This window comes from Netta rufina, assembly GCF_964035555.1.
Source record: "Netta rufina genome assembly, chromosome: 1".
NCBI lineage: Eukaryota > Metazoa > Chordata > Aves > Anseriformes > Anatidae > Netta > Netta rufina.
Genome location: NC_140123.1, coordinates 200,033,009 through 200,051,826, shown reverse-complemented (window position 1 = coordinate 200,051,826; position 18,818 = coordinate 200,033,009). Strand labels below are relative to the sequence as shown.

Here is an 18,818-nt window from a genome sequence, read left to right as displayed (position 1 = left end):
AAATCTCCCTTTTCAGCCCCAGATTGGTTACAACCAATATCAAATTCAAGGCTCTTACACGCTACATAAGGTCAACCCTCCTGTGCTGTATGACGGCAAGCAGCCAAGCTGCCTCCTGACAAAGAAATAAGGTGCCTCTATAAGGCGACCTAATAATAGAGACATTTCCCCATTTCCCTCCTCGGAAGCATTCAGAACACTTTCTAGCTGCTACAAATATATATACTTGTATGTATATATATATATATATATATATGAAGACCATATGGACCATATGCAATGGAAACATCCCATGGATAAGACCATTTCGTACTCCTCCGTGATCTTTTATCCTCTATTTTCTCAGCCTGTGTGGTTGTGAGAAGACAGAAAACTGATAGGGAGCTGCCAATCACACCCCTAAAAATCCTCTACCACAGGATGGGTGGGAAGTTTTGGAAATGAGTCAATGCCATTTCCATGCTGAAAGGCTCTTGGGGATGTTACACAAATATATCAACTGTCTCGTGGTCTCCCTTCATCCCATACACTTGTCAGCAGTTCTCCATCTCATCTAATACTGCTCACAAATATTCAAATCAAACACAGATTGTAGGAATGGGGTACACTCGGGGTGGGTTACTGGGAGGAAAACAAAGACACTGTAAATCATTAATAAAATAACCCAGAAGCGATGTGCATTTTCTATCGTGCTATTAGGCTGATGGAGAAAGAAAAAAAAATCAAACCTCTATTTATTGGACCCTATTTTTATTAACTTTGAGGTCATTTTGCCCTGCCTTTGCCACGTTGGAGTGTTTTAAAGTGAGAATGTTTTCTGTTTCCCAGTCCTTAGGGCCAGGGAAGGGAGGATCCCTTGTGCAGCTCATGCCACAAGCAAACACAGAAGACCAGTAAGTGGGAGTTAAAGAAAACTGCCTCAAGCAAGCCAGGCTTCAGTAGCTGCCCAGGTTCAGTATGCTGCACACCATGCTCAAGGGCACGACAAGAGGCTGCCCATGACCTGCCCTTTCCCTGGATGCTTCAGGGTAACTGCAAGTGAAAACTGTTAGTTATCAGCTAGTTTTTCTAGTGCCCATGCTTTGCACGATTCCTGTAGAGGGGTCACCTTTAGCACTCCCTATGTTCATCTCAGCCACAGCAGGAAGAGCCCTGGTCCCTGCACCCAACTCTGGCAGAGAGTAGCTCTCCAGCAGGCACCTGTCCACAATTTCTAGCCATGATATCATTTAATTACGGCTCAGACTCAAAATCAGAGAAGTCAGAAAAATTATGGAGACTTCCCCAGCTTTTCCTCTTCTTTTCCTCTCTCTGGGGGTAGCAGCAGCCCCATGCCAGAAAGGGATCAAGACAGGTCCCGATGGCAAATATTATGTAAATCCTCCTCCGGTAGCCCAAAGAGCTTTTGTGGAAGCTGCTGTTTTTCCATGCCCTCATGGTCTTATGAAGTGTCTCTGAATGTGAGCCATGACCATCCGCCCAGCTGAGATCATTAAGGCAAGAAACAGGCTGCAAATTCACTGCTGCCCAGGGATGGGGTCAGGGAGTGATCCGACCCAGTGGCTCCCGGTGTGTGCACATGGTCTTTGCTAAAATACAGATAGCTCTGAAACTATTTCCTCTGCCTCCGCAGGGGAAGAATGCCATTTAATTTAGTTTTCGCTTTGCATAATAATGGGAAGGCCAATTATGCAATTATATCGCTTTTCTTATCTGGTTCTCTTTTTAGCTGCTCCAAAGCCTTGCAGGTGTTGTAATCAGGTCATCGGGTGCTTGTTACAGCAGCCAAAATGCCACCGGAGAGGAAGACCCGAAGATGCTATGCAGATATTTGTAGACTGCCTGCTAACGAGCTAATTACCTTGCTTTTTATTAGGGTCGCTGACTATTCTCCTAAAAGCCTTATTATTACCCAGACAAATCTCTGAAGGTCTCCCAGAATGTGAGAATGGGGTAATTCAACTGAAGTAGCAGCATGACCTTGGATCTGATGCTTGAGAGGGGGAGAGGCAACACATGGAGAGACTTAATAAAAGATAAAATCTTCCCCTGCAACCTCAGCAAGTTTAATGGAAGTTACTGGGCTCCTCATGGAAGTTATGGGGCTCCTCAGCTTTCATGGGCTTTATCACCAGTGCCAGTGCTCTCAGTAGCTCATGGTCAGTTTGACATCCTGCTGTTAATTCCCTTGTGATGGACATGGGGTCATCTTGCAGCTCTTGGTGCCCTGCAAAAAAGCACTGCATGGCCTCAGGCTGTGAGCATCTCTGCAGCTTTGCCCAGCGAGCTCCATACGAGCTTAAATGGAGACCAACAGACTGTGCCTCCCTACCAGCTTGTTGACAAAACCAGGAGATGAAATTCCTTTGAATAACAAATAGTTTGACGCATACACAAGGGCGTTTGACAGCTCCATAAGCCAAACCTCAAGTCACTGCGGTGTAATCCCTCCTGTGCAGACAAAGCAGCAAGGTCTCATTCAAGAGACTGCACAACCCTGCAACAGGCCAAGTCAGGAGGAGTAAAGGAAAAAGGCCCCTGGGCACTTTTCAGAGCCTGAAGGGAGATGGAGGTTGTGCCTTGGCCAGCACAGGGCAGCCTGGCATGGCCATTGAGGAGGCTGCCAAACCTTGCAAACTCTTTGATGTATCTGCAGGTCCTCCCTCAGGGCACCGATGTGAGGCTTGGGTACAAACAGGGAGCTTTTAAGAATTTTAATCAGGTTTTTATTACTCCGTAATTGGTCCTTTCTTTAATAAAAGCACCTTATTAAAGGAAACTGCTGCGACTGCAGGATTCCTTTTATAGGCAAATATTGCAGCTCTCCAAGGGGAGGGAGGGTGGGAAAAACTGACCGAAACCATAACTCCAAGGGGAAAAAGGGGAGTTCCTATGCCGTTATCTCCACCAACATCAGCTCTTCAGCTTTAAACAGAAGGGAGAGAAGTGGCAGTGACTTGTTACAGCCCCAAGCCCAGAGCTGTGATGGGAACTCGGGGCTTTGGCAGCAACCTAGCAGCAAACCTAAGTGAAGCAGGAGGTCTGCAAACATCACTAAGGGGCTGTGAGAAAAGTCAGAGCGGGGCCCTGTTAATTACAAACCTGGAAGCCAACACGCAAGTGCCTAAAGAAAGGACAGCTTGAGCTACTGTTGCTCTCCAGAGTAGCCAGAACAGGCACCTGAGTGAATTTACGAGACTGTGGGGTTATTGGAAAGCCGTGGAAAGCAGCTTCTGGCCCTCAGCCCAGATTGCAAGGGGCTTAAAAACGCAGCTGGAATCAGCTTCCAGCAGCAGTAGCAGCCCGGGAGGAGGAATGTGTTATCCCCAACAAGACGCGCCTGGGCTCTGGCCTGCTTTTCCCACGTGCCCAGGGGCTTTCTGAAAATTAAAAGGTCTTCCCGTGCTCTGCATCTCTTTACTGTGTCAGTGCACCAAGGGTTTCCCACACATCTATTTGCTCTCTTTTCCATCATCTTCCCCAAGCTTCAGGCACAGCAGCCGGAAGGAGGAGAGGAGCCATCGGTGTTCCCCTCATTTCACCCCATGGGACAGCCGCAGTGAGGCTGGCTGCATGCAAGGAGCACAGGAAAAAAAAATAATAATAAAAATAAAAGTCTTTTGGAGTACAGGATCCAGCTGGAAGCAGATTTCATCACTTCCAAACCTGCTAGGGCCAGGCTGCTTTTTGACAGATTGCTTTTGAAGATGTCCCAGGACCTTAGCTACCAGCTCCTAAACCAGACCTTCACCTTCTGGTCTGAGGATCTCAGCATCTCCATCTCTTCCTTCTGTCTTCACAAAACATTCGTGAATTATTTTTACCAGACATCTATGTCAAAAGACAGCTAGCAAGACCCCTGCCAGCTCACTACTGAATGTGCTTCATCATCTGTGTAAGATCTGCACCACTTGACACCATCACAGAGCCCCTTTGGTGTCCCAAAGTCCCCTAAAAGCCCATTTTTCAAAAAGCTCCAATAAATAATTCTCCAAATCATGTTCACAGAGCACATTTGGAGATGGAAACTGTTCGCACCATGGTGGGATGCAAACAGCTGAAGCAAGCAGATGCAGGAAAGTCACCATTAGATGTGACATAGCAAAATGAGGAGCAAAACCCTAACCAGAGCTGCACCCTGGATGCAGGTTCCTGCATTGGGAAGATGTGGGGAGCACTCACAAGAAGGGCAAGCAAATTCCTAATGCAATTCTTATCCATCTCCCAAAATGGGAGCACAGATGCTCGGGCTGAATGGGAGCACAGTCAGCCTGAACTATTTTTAACTGGTGCAGAGGAAGCATTTACTTTTCATTGCTGAAGGAAGCAGTGGGGAGACAAAGCAGCCAGCAGTAGGGCTGAATTTATTCCCTTGACGGGTGTGTGCCAAAGTATTTAAAGCCCCCAGCCCCAGCTGTAATTCCCCCTTAATCTGCTCACAGCTGTGCAGGGTCATGTAGCACAGCAGCTGAAAGGCACTTTTGGTTTGTGCTCTCTGGGTTGCTCCAGCCTGCCCTGGGGCATTCTGCCTTGTAGTTTCCCTTCCAGGTAACAGGTGAGATGTACTGTTGGCATGAATAAGCACCAACCCACAGGTTCCCCTACATTTAGCTTAAAATGTATACTTGAGCATCACCATTCCCCCTTTTTTCCCAAAAATATCAATGATGGGAAAACTGGTGCTCGCAGGGCATCCCACAGACTGGGGTCATGCCCATTGTGCTGCTGGCCAGGTGGAAAAACAACAGCTCAAACTTTGCACATGGGTGGCCGGGCAGCTCGTGGGGGAAAAGGCTGGGTTTGCTGCTCAGCTCCCTCCCAAGCAAGCCACCAGAGCTTCTGCTGCCGCACATAAATATTGTGCCTTGCAGGGATCCACAGGAAACACGAGTGATGACGCATGTTCCATCCATCCTGACCTAAAGAGGTGCTTAAAATGTTCTCAGCTACCAGTGGAAACCCCTCAGCTGCATAAAACAAAGTCTGGCACTAACACATAGAGGTCTCCAAGTTCCACTTTTGGAAGCGTGGATGCACATCCACCACATGCACACCCGTAACTGCAGGCTGCTCCCTGCTGCCAAGGAAGTGTTTAGTAAAAGGCTGCCTTTCTTACAAACACTGCAGCCCCATAAAGCTCAGAAACCACTGGCAATGGGCACCGGTGGACTTCCTATGCTAAAAATGTACTTAAGGGAGGAGTGCCTAGAGGGTGAATTACTTGTGGTGGTCTCCCTTGGCAGGAGAAAGAGGCACTTCATTCAGCCTTCTCTGAGGCAGGTGCTGGCACGGCTCAGTTAAACCATGCCCTCAAGAGGCTTTTGTGTTACCCCAGCAGCTACGAAGGGAGCTTTGGGCACTTAGTCCAGAAGCAGATCTTTATGCTGCTGTGTGGAGTCAGGCAAGAATAATTCCCAAAGTCTGCCACGGCCCAGACAAGGGCACAGCTCTTGCTACCTGAGATGAGCACAGGAGCAAAAAACCCAAGCTCTATTCCCAAACGTTTCCACTTGAAGTTAAAGTATGGGGGCTGCAAACAGCAAAACCTGGTCAAGGTAGGACAGGAGAACAGGCAGGGCTGGTTCCCAACCTGTTGCTCATGGACAGGTTGATACCAAGCTTCGCTCAGGTCCACGGGAAGTTTAATTGCTGACACAGAAACCAGAACATCTCCCCAGCAGTGTGTAATTTTACCAGTGATGCTGCTAATGGGCTAGAATAAGAATTATCAGGTCACAGAATGGCTTGGGTTGGAAGGGACCTTAATGATCACCCAGTCCCAACCCCCTGCCATGGGCAGGGACACTTCTCACCAGACCAGGTTGCCCAAAGCAAGTACATATACACACATACGTTTACAAATGATATGAGAATGCCTGTGCCCACTTAGAAAACTGAAGAAGTAAATCCCTTACCCGGTTGTCCTCTTGAATCTCCCAGTCACTGGAGAAGCTCAGGGCATGCTGCGCCTGCGAGCAGTTGGAGAACTGGAAAAGGCTGGCAAACATCCTGCGGTTCTCCTGCGTGTCCGGGAAAATCGCCTCCTGGAAGTTCACGCCGTGCGGCAGGAGGATGTAATTCTCATCCATGCTGCAACACAAACCAGGCGGGCAGCCCGCCGTGAGGCTGGATTTTGCTTTCTCTCCTGCCGAAGTCACCCTCCTGGCTGAACAAGTGCCACCAGAAGTTGCACGGACAGGCTTTTAGCCAACGCGGGGCTCTCAGCTGCCAACTTCCACCCCGGGGCATTTGGCCAGACAGCAGCAGCAAGGACCTAGCACTGATATCTGCTGCTTTGTGATAAAAACAAACCCCCAAATCTACACGGCACGTCTGTATTTTGGCCTTGGGTTCCTCCTGAATATGCATTGCCTTGCCCTTGATCCCCGGGTTTAAGGACTCCTTCAAGCAGTCAATAAATAACTGGTGCAAAACGTGCTTAGAGACACTGCCTCCGAGCGAGCACTGGACAGCATCAGAATGTGTTTTGCTACACACCCAGTGTAAGAATATACCCAGGATTTCGAAACAAGCCACTAAGTAATATTTCGCAAATGCTGCTGGATTGAAAGGTCACGGTGGAGCCTTGTTCCCACATCCCGGTTTATTTTTCTTCTTCTTTCGAGCAGCCCGGAGTTGGGATTTGGCGGGGGTTGGGGAGAGCCGGGAGAAAGGCTCCGGGTGCGTTATTTGGGGATCGCTCCCAAATCCCGGAGCCAAACTTTGCGGGACAGGCGGCTGGCCCGGCTCCAGCACCAGAGAGCAGCCCTGCCCTTAAAAAAAAAAATAATAATAATAAATAAAAACCCGAGGGCAGCGGCTCAGCCTGCATCAGGAGCGCATCGCTGGGCTCTTCTGGTCGGGGTCGGTTTTGGGGCTGAAGGATGAGATGCTGCGACCCCCCCCCTCCACCGTCCTGGTCCTGGAGCATCCCCTACAGCAGCGGGACCCCCCCAGACCCCCCAACCTCGGCACTCACCGGAGGAAGAAGAAGTAGGAGTAGCCCTGCAGGACGGTGTGCGAGTGGCAGGAGAAGTACCCGAGGCCGGTGAGGTTGAGCCGGGAGCCAGCGGGCACCTCCAGCATGCTGCCCCAAGCCTGGTCGCACAGCAGCTCGATTTCGGCCGAATAAAAAAGCCCCCCCGGGCCGTGCTGGCCACCGGCTGAGGCGGGGGGGTCCCTTTGCCAGGGGAGGTAATTGTAAGCCCCGTAGGGATCGGGATGGAGAGCCAGCACCCGGGCGTAGACGATGATCGCCGCCAGCTCGGCTCGGCAGCCCTCGCTCAGGGGTCGCCACTCGGCCGGCAGCTGGCAGCCCCCCCCGGCCCCTGCTCGCCCCCCCAGCCCCAGCGCCAGCCCCAGCAGCAGCAGAGGAGGCAGCGGGGGTGGCATCGCTGGGGAGGGGGGGGGGGACACAGTGCAGGTATGGGGGGTAAAGGAGGGGTGAGGAGGTGGGGGGGGAAAGTGGGGAAAGAGGGGAAAGAGGGGGTGTTATTTGGGGGGGAGGGGGGAAGGTGGAAGGCAAAAGGATCCTAATTTGGGGGGGGAAGGTGTTAGGGGGGAAGGAGATGGAAGGGGGAGGGAGAAGTGGGAAAGGTGGCACCCAAAAAGATCCTGGGGGGGGGAAAGGTGGAGAAGGGCTGGGGGGAGAAGGAAGCGAGGGGGGGGAAGAGGAGTGGGGAAGGTGGCACCCGAAAAGACCCTAAGGGAAGGAGGGGAAGGTGGAGAAGGGCTGGGGAGGGGGGGAAGCGGCAGGGAGGGGAGAGGAAGGTGGGGAAGGTGGCACCCAAAAAAAAAAAGACCCAAAGTGGTGGGGAGAGGCAAGGGGGGGAGCGAAAGGGTAAAGATGCGAAGGGGAGAGGGGGGAAGAGGGTTTAGGGTGCGGAGGGGCCGAGGGGAGAGGAGCGGAGATGCGGAGGGGAGGGATGGGAACGGGCGGAGATGCGGAGGGGCAGGGATGCGAAGGGGAGGGATGTAAATGAGAGAGGTGCCGAGGGGGAGCTGGAAGGGGAGGGATGAGAAGGGGAGGGATGCAGAGGCAAAGAGGGATGCGGAGGGACGAGGTGGCCGAGGACAGAGGCAGAGATGCCAAAAGGGCGACCCTAAAACCCAGCCCCGGAGAGGGGAACCTGCTGCGGGGCAACCCCTGGCCCCAAAGTGCGCGCTGGCGGTAGCCGAGGTTTGGGGAGGTGAAGGGGGGTCTCAGAGGGCTGGGAGGGAGGTGAGAGGTGCTGGAGGGGCAGGGGGCTGTGCACAGCTCCTGGCTGGGGGGAAAAAGAGCCTGGGAAGCTGGAGGGGAGAGGGGAGAAGAGCCCAACCCTCTGCTCCCCCTCCAGCTGAGGCTGGAGGAGAAACTCGCCAGCGGATCGTTTTTCAAAACGCATCTGGTGGGAAGGGTAAAAATAAAAAGCCAGGTCTCCGTGGGTTTGGGCTTCCCACTGTCTCTTCCTAGGGCTGGCTCAGGCAGCCTGGGGCTTCTCCAGCTTTTTGGCAGGCGGCTGGGAGGCTGACCCCGCTCCTGGCACACGCACTGCTGCCGAGCTGCTCCCGAGCATCCCCGAGGGTCCCGCACCACTCGCAGCCTGAAATAGCTTCTTTCTAGCTCGGTTTTGTCCTTTTCCCACATTAGATTTCACTGGCAATAGTAGGGCCAAGAAGGGGCTTGGGATGCTTCAAAAACATACTTTAGAATATGATGATCGTGCCGACATGGTCCCGGTTACATCTGTCCCTAATGGCAACAGTTATTAAAAGTTTGACAGTGAGTCCTGGCTGGTTCCTTTAATTTCCTCCTCCATCTGTCCGTCTGCCTGCATCCATCTGTCTCTCCTGTCCCGTATGAGGACCAGAAGCCCCGGTAGCAGAAGGTGCCTTTTTGTTCTGTGTCCATGCTGTGCTGGCGTAGGGGGTCCTGGTGCGGGACGGGTGTTGGAAATGTTGTGCAAAATCATCACCCGTAAGTTAAAGGGTGCTGAGCCAAGCCCAGGACAAGGAGACAAGACTTGTGACAAGTGTCTCCCTGGGGAATAGTTTCATCACACTCAGCTGTTTGCAGAAAATAGCCCGAGGAGTTTAATGAAGGTAATATTCATGTTTCGTGGTGGTGTGGTCCTACAATGTGTTTCATCATTGCTTTAAGCAAGAGCAGCAAAGTTGGTTCTTGCTAAAGCAGAAGCGGATTTCTTTCTAAGAAAAACTCCATCGTGACAGATAGAGCTTCTCTAACATTTCCATAATCTGTTTCTTGGAAATCAACAAATTGTTGCATAGCTTTCCAAAAAAAGCTTAAAGGAAAATCTGAAACTTTTTTTTTTTTTTTCCTTCTGGAGAAAATATCCTCAGGAAATTCCATTAGATCAAACAGGTAACTATTGGGTAAAATATATTTTAGTGTTAACCACCAGGAAAAGCTGGTTTTGCTTTGAAACTGAAGGGACTAACCTGTGCTGGAGAAGGAGGTCTCACAGCCTTGCTCAGTAGGTTTTAGACATGTAAATAAGAACTAAGGAGGAGAACAAAGAACTGAGGCTGTTGACTCCAAGCAAGGCTGTGGCCATCGCCAAGGCATTTTGTGCAAAGCAGTGTACAAGGAGGCCTCAGTACTACCCTCGTAGATAGGTTTCTTTTGAGATAGGGTGCTTTGAGATGTGGGGAAGCCGTGGGGTCATGTACAGAAGGAGGGAGGTGATAAAAGATGTTCAGCCCCTCTGAGGTGGTCTCTCCACGCATGATGGCTCCAACGTGGATCCCACATTTGGTGTGCGCATCAACATGCAGGCGTGTTATTACTGAGATGTTCATAACCATAGCTTATTTCATCCCAGGAACCAAATTCTTATGGCCATGTGAAAGGCAAGTGTTTTTTCTTCTCTGTATACATAAAGAGATTGATATTTTCTGGGCAGAAGAGAGTCAGATTTAGGCTCCGACACTGTTTACTGTGTGTTGCAAGTGAGTAATGGCCAACTGTCCTCAAACCACTCTGGAAATATCTAATCTCAGCTGAGATTTGTTCTGCTCTTGCTCACAGTTGGGTTAGCCACCACGTAACAGCTGGGAAGGAGCCCAGGGAAGGAGAGGGAGGGACACAGGCAGCTCAGACCCAAAGTGTGGAAGTGTCTTTAATTACTGCCACTGCTAATTGTCTGAATTAAAGTGCCTACATGTGACCAGAGGTTTTGAATCGGTGAACCGTCGCAGAAAGCACAATAGCATTTGCTGGCACACTCTGACTGATGCTCCCCAGTTCTCTTTTCAGCGGTGGTTACCGGAGCCTGGAAGCCTTTAATTAATTAATTAACACTCTTTGGAATTTCTCTACGATCCTGCAGAGGTGGTAGCACCAGCATTGGGAGGATACGGGGGGAGCCTATGGAGCTGACTTGAGAGCTGAATGAGCTCCACGGAGGTCTTGGCTGTGACTCCTGAACAAACGCAGGACGCATACAGGTCTGCACATAGAAGTAAAAATTAAAATACCTCTCACTTGGAAGTGCCTGGTTTCCTCATTCCCTCCCATTTATATTTGCTGTTGTCGCACCCAGTGTCAGTGTAAGGGCTGGGGGTAGCTCCTCTTCTGCTATGCCCTCTGTGAGACATCCCAGCTGAGACCTTTCCCTGTCGGAAGCTCGTCGGAGATGGATCAGTGTGTAACTTTTCCTTCCATGCAAGCAAGCTGGTCCCTGGGTCTATTTGCTGTTTTCCTCAAGCTCATAGACCACTTTCGGATCAGTATTTTAGTAAATAAGTGCAACCATCTGCACTCAGATCCCAATGATTAATGAAGTTTTGCTCTTAAGTTTTTCTCTACAGAAGCACCATCAATTTTCTCCTCTCTTCCTTAGTTTCTGAGGTAGCGATGAGCAGCACGAGCATCTGAATCCTTTCCAGGAGTCCTTTTGCTTCGAGCTCTGGATAACACAGGATCAGTGACACAAAGGAAGGATTTAGAAACCCTCCTCGGAGACAGCATCCTTCAGATCTGAGTTTGCTGTTGCTCTGCAGGGATCCACCGGCTGAGCTGAGATGCTCTGCAGGGCAGCGTGGATATTTTCCTGCTGTGAACTCAGCGTGGGTCTGACAAGTGCTGGAGCCAAATCGAGCTAATCAGAGGAGAGTCAGTAGAGCCAGTTAGCACTCAGACTGTGCTTTCAGCCACTCATGCATGTGTCACAGTTACTCATTTACTTCCTCTGCTTAGATAGGCTCCTGGACTTTGGGACAGACATGCGGTTTTCCCAGGCAGGAGCTCTTCCTTCCCTTTCACGCATCTTTACAGATATTTCAACTAAAGGTTTCTCCCTCCAGGCTGGGTCATTTTCTTTGCTGTTTCTATGGCAAAGCAGGTGATTTAAGGCTTTTAATAAAACACGGCTCGGCTCTGTCTCTCTTTGCCTTTAAAATATTGATGGAGTTGTGTTACTCCAGGTATCAAATGAGAGGACGGTGCTTGGAGTCTGGCTGCCCTTCTGATGGGTGTAGGTGATCTGAAACCTCAGCCCAGATGTCTTGTATCTCTATATCCACGATGCTTCCTTCACAGTCCAGGGTACAACATATCAAACCCAGATTTCTTCCCCTGCACCCACCCCTCTTTAAAATGGGCAACCTACAAGTTGCCCTATTAGTGTTAGGAAAAAGATGGGTTTTCTACCTTCTTCTGTCTGTGCTTCTCTAAGTTGAGTCATTTTTCTCTCCTAGTTTGACATTTGTTCCATCATATTTAATTATTTTTATACCAGTGGCTGGGTTAGGCGATTCTGATAAAAAAGAAATAATAAAATAATAAAACTGGTCAACATTTCCCAGTAGTTCTTTTTGCTTCTTTCTTTCTTTTGAACAACAATCATGACCATGAAGAAATAGGGTCTCTCTTCGGGGATCAGCTAGGAATTCACTGCTAACTCAAGGAGTTTGCAAAAAGGTACTTTATGCATATTATTGAAAAGAGTGTTGTTGGTTTTTTTTTAATTATTGAGATTTTTTTTAAATTATTGAATGGAAAAATAAGTAGAAGGATTAAATAATTGATATGGATGGAGCCTTTTTCCTACTCCTCCTTCTTATCCTTCTTTCCTTTCTTGGACCCTTTGGGCTTTTCTCTTCCCTGCTCCCCACTGTCCCCATCCTGCAGTCATGTATCCACATGATCTCACTCTCCTCTCCCTCTGTCCTTAATCTCTGATGAATCTCACCAGTTTAAATGCAGCTCCCTTCAGATAGGGAACTCTCTGAATCACTGCTGAAGTGGAACTGTTCCTCTCATTCCAGCGGGCCTTTTCTCCCTTTATCAGTCACTTTTCCTTATTACCACCTGTGCTGACAGCCTGGGTGTCATCCTTAGCTGACTCTTGTCCATCTATTCTCAGGGTCACATAGACACTTTTCCCCTGGTATCTCCCAGATGTGACCTTTCCAGCCACTCACACAACGAAGATGCTCTGCAGGCTCTTGCCTCTGATGTCTTTATTCCTGCAGGAACTTTTCCTGGGCAGACTCAGTCTTGGCCCACGGCTGCCCACCCAACTTGCTGCTATACACACTGATTTCCCACCACGACTGATCCTGTTCTCCACCCATCTCTTCCCCTTGTCTCCTTCGTCCAACACCCACCCCTTGCTTCATGCCAGGCTCTTTCAGAAGAGCTCCAAGTCAAGGACCTCCTCAGCACCACATTTCTCCAGCATCTGGTTCACGAGCTGTGCCTGCAGGTCCAAGAATAAGAATAACAACATCGTGCAAGCTGATTCCAGCCCAAGGCAGCGGAGGCCAGAAGTTGCTGTGCTCAGAAGTCTGTTCATAAATCAACGTGAAATGCGCTGTCTGAGCGGGGCTCCCAGTAGACATACATCTGCATAACACATACCACTGACACAACTGGCAGTGGGAAAAATATCTAAACATATCATTCCCACAGCTGTGGAGGAATGAATAAAGATGGCTAGCTCCCCTGTCCCTAGGGTGAACCCTGATCCAGGTAAAGGCAGTTTTTAGGAGTTAGAGGTTTTAAAGGCAGAGGACCATTAGAAAAGTCTAATCTGACCATGCCAGCTAGAAAATGTCCCCAGGACCATAACTGAATTTGAAAGAAGAAAGCTGAAATAAAGACACCCAACCCTCAATTTAAAAACTCAGAAGGTGGAGAAGCTCATCCTTCAGTGAGATCTTACAATGCTAAAATCTTTTGTTTTCTCCCATTCTGAATTTATCTGGCTTCAGCTTCCAGCCATATGATCAGGTTGTGCTGTTGTCTGCTACATGGAAAAATAAAAATAAAAAATCCACATACATTAAAAACCTTCACATGGTTTCAGCATGTATAATTCAAAAGTCAATTATTTCTTTGAGTAAATTGAATACAAATAGCTTCTTTCACTTGGTGACAGAGTGACCGTACTACCAGTAATTATTTTAGCTTGCTTGCCCCTGATTTTCATCATCCTTTTCTCCTGCATAGACCAGAGATGAAGGCTGTATCGTAGAGACTGGTCTCCAAAGAGCTAGTGAGTGGGTAGCACCACCTCTCCGATATAGTTTGCTGCTCCTTCACCCAAGCATGGTATTTATTCTGCCAGCGAGTCTTATTACAAGTGTGGAGCAATTTGCCATGGTCACTCCTGCAGAAAAACTGTATGGGCAAAGTACAGACATACCTCAGTCAAGTGGAGGCAATTCTGGCCCAATTTTTGGCCAGAGCAATTGTCCCTCCCACACCTGATCAATCACAGTGGGTCTCTTCAGCTACAGGATCCCAGGGGAACCATGATGAAAGTGGTGCTGGTCATGTCCCAGTCCTGCAGTATCACTGAAGCAGTGATAGTACAGGATTTTGACTTTTTGTCTGGAAATAAAAAGATGGAGATGTGTAGTTTTTTTTTTTGTTGTTGTTGTTGTTGTTGTTTTTTTGTATTTATATCCTGTCCCTCTGTTTTTGAAGAACTGAGCCATTTTTCAGTTTTGAATCACAACTGGAAGCAACGTGTTTGATACCATCATTTCCCAAAGTGAATTTACCTGATGTGCAGCTAGATCCAGCAGAGGCAGGTCTCCAGAGATGTCTCTCACCTGTCTGTCACTCCGCAGGAATTGCCTTACCCTTCCTTCATCACCCAGAAACCAACACCTGACCACAGAGGGTTTTGTGTAGAGCCCATGCTGTACATGATGAGAATTATGAGTCTCAAACTATCACTGACTGAGTAGGAATGGGCACTCGTGTCCAGTTCTGGGCCCACGCAGACCAACCTTTCTTCTTGCACTTTGCCTGGATAAAACAAAAAGGGGAGAGAGGCAACTCTAGTGAGTGATCTCGGCACAATGTATAGTTAATGCAATTGAACTCACCCTGTGCTCAGTTTTCACAACTGGGTTCTTATTCTGATGAGTTAATTCCCTTTGACATCTCTTATGTTCCTCCCCTGCTTTCATTGAGTCTAAAATAACCCAACTGTCCATCTTGCTTATGGAATTACTGAACTTTTAAGAGAACACAAAGTGCACTCGCATGAGGATTTGGGATTAAACCTCTCTTGTTTATGTTAAACATAACATCTTAATTCATCCTTTGCTGGAGGGCAAATGAGTCTCCACAGCCCCAAAGAAACCTGCTTTCAAGCCCTGGAGCAAAGGTCAGTGCAATTTGTTTCTTATTACAGCTGTTCTTTCCAGTAAAGTTGTCTCATGGTATATGACAGTCCTCTTACAAAACACCTTTATGCAATTTACAGCATTTTTACTTAAATATTTTCCATTGGAAGACAGTATATGCTTAATTTTCATCACGTTTCTATTCTCAGTCTGCACAGATCAGTGGAGTACCTGACTTTTTATCCAGGGATGTGATAAGGAACATAACTACCTGCCATCCACGCCTCACCCAACACCCAAAGAGCTCTGGATTTGGGGATAGAATCCCACTGAAACTAGCAGTTCCCAAAATGGGTTGGCTCCAGCCTCCCAGCTCTGTGGTTGTGTATCTTGGGTACAGACCTGTGGGAAGAAGGGCAAGGCAGCACAGATCACTGAGTCGTAGATGGCTGTTGATCACTAATGGGTAAGAAACACCCCTGAACCCCATAAAGTCCTGGAGGTGAAGGGAATAGGAAGTCCCAGGAGGGATAAGGCAAGCACAATGATGCAGAGCCCAAAAGTAAACCAGATATAGGTAGTGGGGGAAAAAAAAAAAAAAAAAAAAAAAAAAAAAAAAAAAAAGCAGAGGACATTGGAGGAAAGGCAGAAAAATACTTGGGGTAGGAGAAAAGAGGCAGTGAAGAAAGTAGCTGGTCAAAGAAAAATTTAAGGCAAAGAAGGAGTGAATGAGGGAATTAAGAAGTTTACAATTTAATTTATTCAACACTGTATAGTGAAACTACAGAAATAGCGACAAGAAGCCTTTATAACCTGTGTCCCCAGCAAGCTTGTAGCCTTTCCACATCAACTGAGCAAAACAACTTCCATCAACACTCTCTTGAGATCCTTACAACCCACTCATTCCTCAACCATGGAAATATGGAAAAGAAATGGAAAACAGCAAGTTTATCCCTTCCCTTGCTACTGAGAGGGCATCAACCCATCTAGATAGACCTCCCCAAATGGCTCAGGGCCCTGCTGAGTGCAGTGGAGTGTGGGCTCTTTATTTTTTTGTGCTTTCTGGTCTTGCTTTTCTCTGGAATGCTTTTAAATAGGGCTTTGACACAGACACTGTGTTTGCAGAGCAGTTGACACAGAAGCCCATCACCCCTGCTGTTGTGCTGGAGGTTTATTTGGATTTTAGAAATTGCTCTCAACAAAGGATAAAAAAAGCTGTGCTTAACCCCAGGAGTTGACCCAAATGGGTGGCTATGATGAAAGGGGCTCTGATCCAGCTCTCCCAATGCAGATTGCACCCTCCTCTCCTGGCAATCAGTTGGCTCACTGCTCACCAGCACACCTCTTGATTCAGAGCACCTTCATTTCCCAGTACAAAAAAAAAAGACAGGGATCTCCTTGAAAGAGTCCAGCAGAGGGTCTCAAAGATGATACGGGGCCTGGAGCATCTTACCTATGAGGAAAGGCTGAGAGACCTGGGGCTGTTCAGCCTGGAGAAGAGAAGACTGAGAGGGGATCTCATGAATGTGTACAAATACCTGAGGTGTGGAAGACAGAGGGATTTGGCCAACCTCTTTTCAGTGCTCTGTGGGGACAGGACAAGGGGCGATGGGCACAAAATGGAGCCCAGGAAGTTTGGCACCAGCACGCAAAAGAACTTCTTCACAGTGAGGGTGACGGAGCACTGGGACAGGCTGCCCAGGGAGGTTGTGGGGTCTCCTTCTCTGGAGATATTCAAGGCCTGTCTGGACGCCTACCTGGGCAGCCTGCTGTAGGGAACCTGCTTCGGCAGGGGGGTTGGACCCGATGGTATCTGGAGGTCCCTTCCGACCCCTACAGTTCTGTGATTCCCCAGGACCTGGGCTAGCAATACCACCACAACCAAAAGATATAAGTAGGAGTCAGTTTGTGTCCATGTATGCACAGAACTTGTTGAGACACCAGGAAAAACCTTCTTCTTGGTTCTCATCTCCAAGTAGAAGAGCACAAAGAACCAAGAGCTTTAAAACCCATTTGTCCAGGAGAAAGTAGCTCATTTTAATCTAGAGAAGAGCTGCTTTCTGCAGGCACCCTGCTAAAAACCCAGCTGGGCAGAAGCTGGCTGGAGCTGGACACAGCCATAGCCTGAGGTCCTGAAGGAGTCTGAAACACTTAGGAGGTTGTAGACATCCTGAATAAATTGTCCTGAATAAATACAGACAGCCTGAATAAATTGTCCCCATTGCTTGGAGAGCCACCACAAAGCCACCTGCAGCCCATCCATCCTCTCGCCATGAGTTTGGTGCTGAGGTTCAGCCCTGAGCCTTGTCTGCTGCACAGGTGACAACATAACCAAAGGGGGAAGGAAAAAAATCTCTTTTTCATAGACATCTCTGTTAATCTCCAACTCTGCTTAAATATATCCCAGCTGCTAGGAACAGCTGTGAATTTTTTTTTCCTTCGCCTTTTTCAAGTGTGATGCATTCCTCCTCTTCACCATCCCATCATGTAGGAGGGAAGAAGAGCCTTGGATAAAAGCCTTGCTCCGGGGCAAGCAAAATCCGAACTGCAGCTTTGCATAAATCTGTCACTTGGATTCCCTGGAGAGCAACTGCAAACTTGAAAAATAGCATTGTGAAGCAGGCACAGGTGTGAACTCTTTATTTATTTGGTTAAAAAAATAAAAGTTGCTGCGAACAGCCTCCAGAACATGATTTCTTTCACTCAGCTTTAAGCTTCTTCAGCTCTTCTAGGACTAGCCTTGTGTTGACAAAAGTGTTATTTGTAAACCAGAAATGAAGCTGTAAGGAGCAAATTGTCCTGTACCGGTATCCACTGTGGGATCCTCATTGACCACCCTGTCCTTCTGCTGCTTTTTTCTCCCTCTGGAACAATTTGTGAGGGAGTTTTTGCTCTCTTCTAAATGTAAACGCATCCAAGATTTGCTGGGTTTGGCTTGCAGTGGGAGGGCAGCCTCGGAGGAGGCTCAGTTATGTCTTTCACCCCAGGGTCAGCTTTGCATCCTGCGGTAAATTTGGCTCCTTTACTTGAAACAAAGAAACACTGTTATTACACAGGCTTCCCCTCTCCTCCGTCCAGGCACTTTCATGCCCAAGATCTTTGGCAACAAGTGGCCGGAGCTGGCTGGGGCCGGCGGAGGCAGCCATGTGGGCTGAGCTCATCCCAGGCTCCCGGCGGGGCTCCTCTCACCCCCCACGCCCTACCTTTGTCCCCAAATCTTTCAAGTTCTCAAGAAGCAGGAGGGTGTTTGCTGCTGTGTTAAGGCTCCTTTGTAAAGGAGGAAATCGGTTTTGCAGCCGCAGTCCCAAGGGCTGTGCTTTTCTCGTGCAATGGGACCTTTATCAGACCTCATGCTGCAGCGATAACGTTTGCTGAATGTGTGTATGCCAACAGACACAGACCTATAGCCCAAAAAAATACAGGGGCAGCACTTTTCAGCCTTTTGTTTTCCTTTTTTTTTTTTTTTAAGTCCTTGCCTAGTCCCTAGGTAAAGCCATATTTGCAGTAAATAAAGTGAAATATTTGGGACTGTATTGGGTATTTCTAGTCACCGTGCCTAAGCCTGGCAAACCACCCTCAAGGCATGATGGTGACTGCTTCTCTCCTGTGGGGACACAATCCAGTGGGACACAACCCACCAGGCTCATCACCCCTTTCTCACACCAGAATTTGCTGTGCTGGGCCAGCAGATAACCCTACTCAGCAGATAATCCTACTGGACAGCTATAACCCTACTCAGCCATAACCTGAGAGTGTACGGAAAATGGTTTACCCACCTAGGTAGTTTTGCGTTTCAGCGCTGCTCCGCCTGTGTTGAAAGCCAAATTAATAGGAAGGTTTGGCCAAGTTCTGCATAAGTCGAAACCTGACTTTTTGGCTGGGTTTCTGCCTGACAAAGAGCGAGCTTTCGACGTTCCTTTTCAGCAGCGTTGCTTCCTGTGCCAGCAAACAAGCCGTGGGTGGCTTTTCTCCAGCTTGAGGATCCCGGTGGGTCCTGTGAGCTGTGATGGGAGGGTGACGTGGGGCTGGGTTTAAAGAGGTGAAGAGCTGGAATTTGTGAAGCTTTTGCAGCCTGTGCAATTGATTTGTAACAACAGAGCTAGCATAAATCCTGCCACTGCAGCACGGCGGTGCCTGAGTACGTGGCTGTGTGGCTGGGAGAAACCTCAGCCTCCTTTTGCCTGGAGGAAAGCTGATGAGAGAGGGAGGACCTGAGGAACTACAGGCTGGAG

At 48.6% G+C, this 18,818-nt stretch overlaps 1 protein-coding gene across 1 annotated transcript in view; it reads right to left on the bottom strand.

The window, feature by feature from the left end:
- Window positions 1-7,392, bottom strand: part of CCDC3 (coiled-coil domain containing 3) — a gene marked incomplete at its 5' end in the record, with an annotated part of 39,599 nt that extends 32,207 nt beyond the window's left edge. Inside the window, 2 exons of the mRNA XM_084295174.1 lie at window positions 5,916-6,090; window positions 6,980-7,392. Of these exons, the coding sequence (XP_084151300.1) occupies window positions 5,916-6,090; window positions 6,980-7,392 (588 nt within the window). The remainder of the gene's footprint in view (window positions 1-5,915; window positions 6,091-6,979) is intronic.
- Window positions 7,393-18,818: the final 11,426 nt, after the last annotated feature.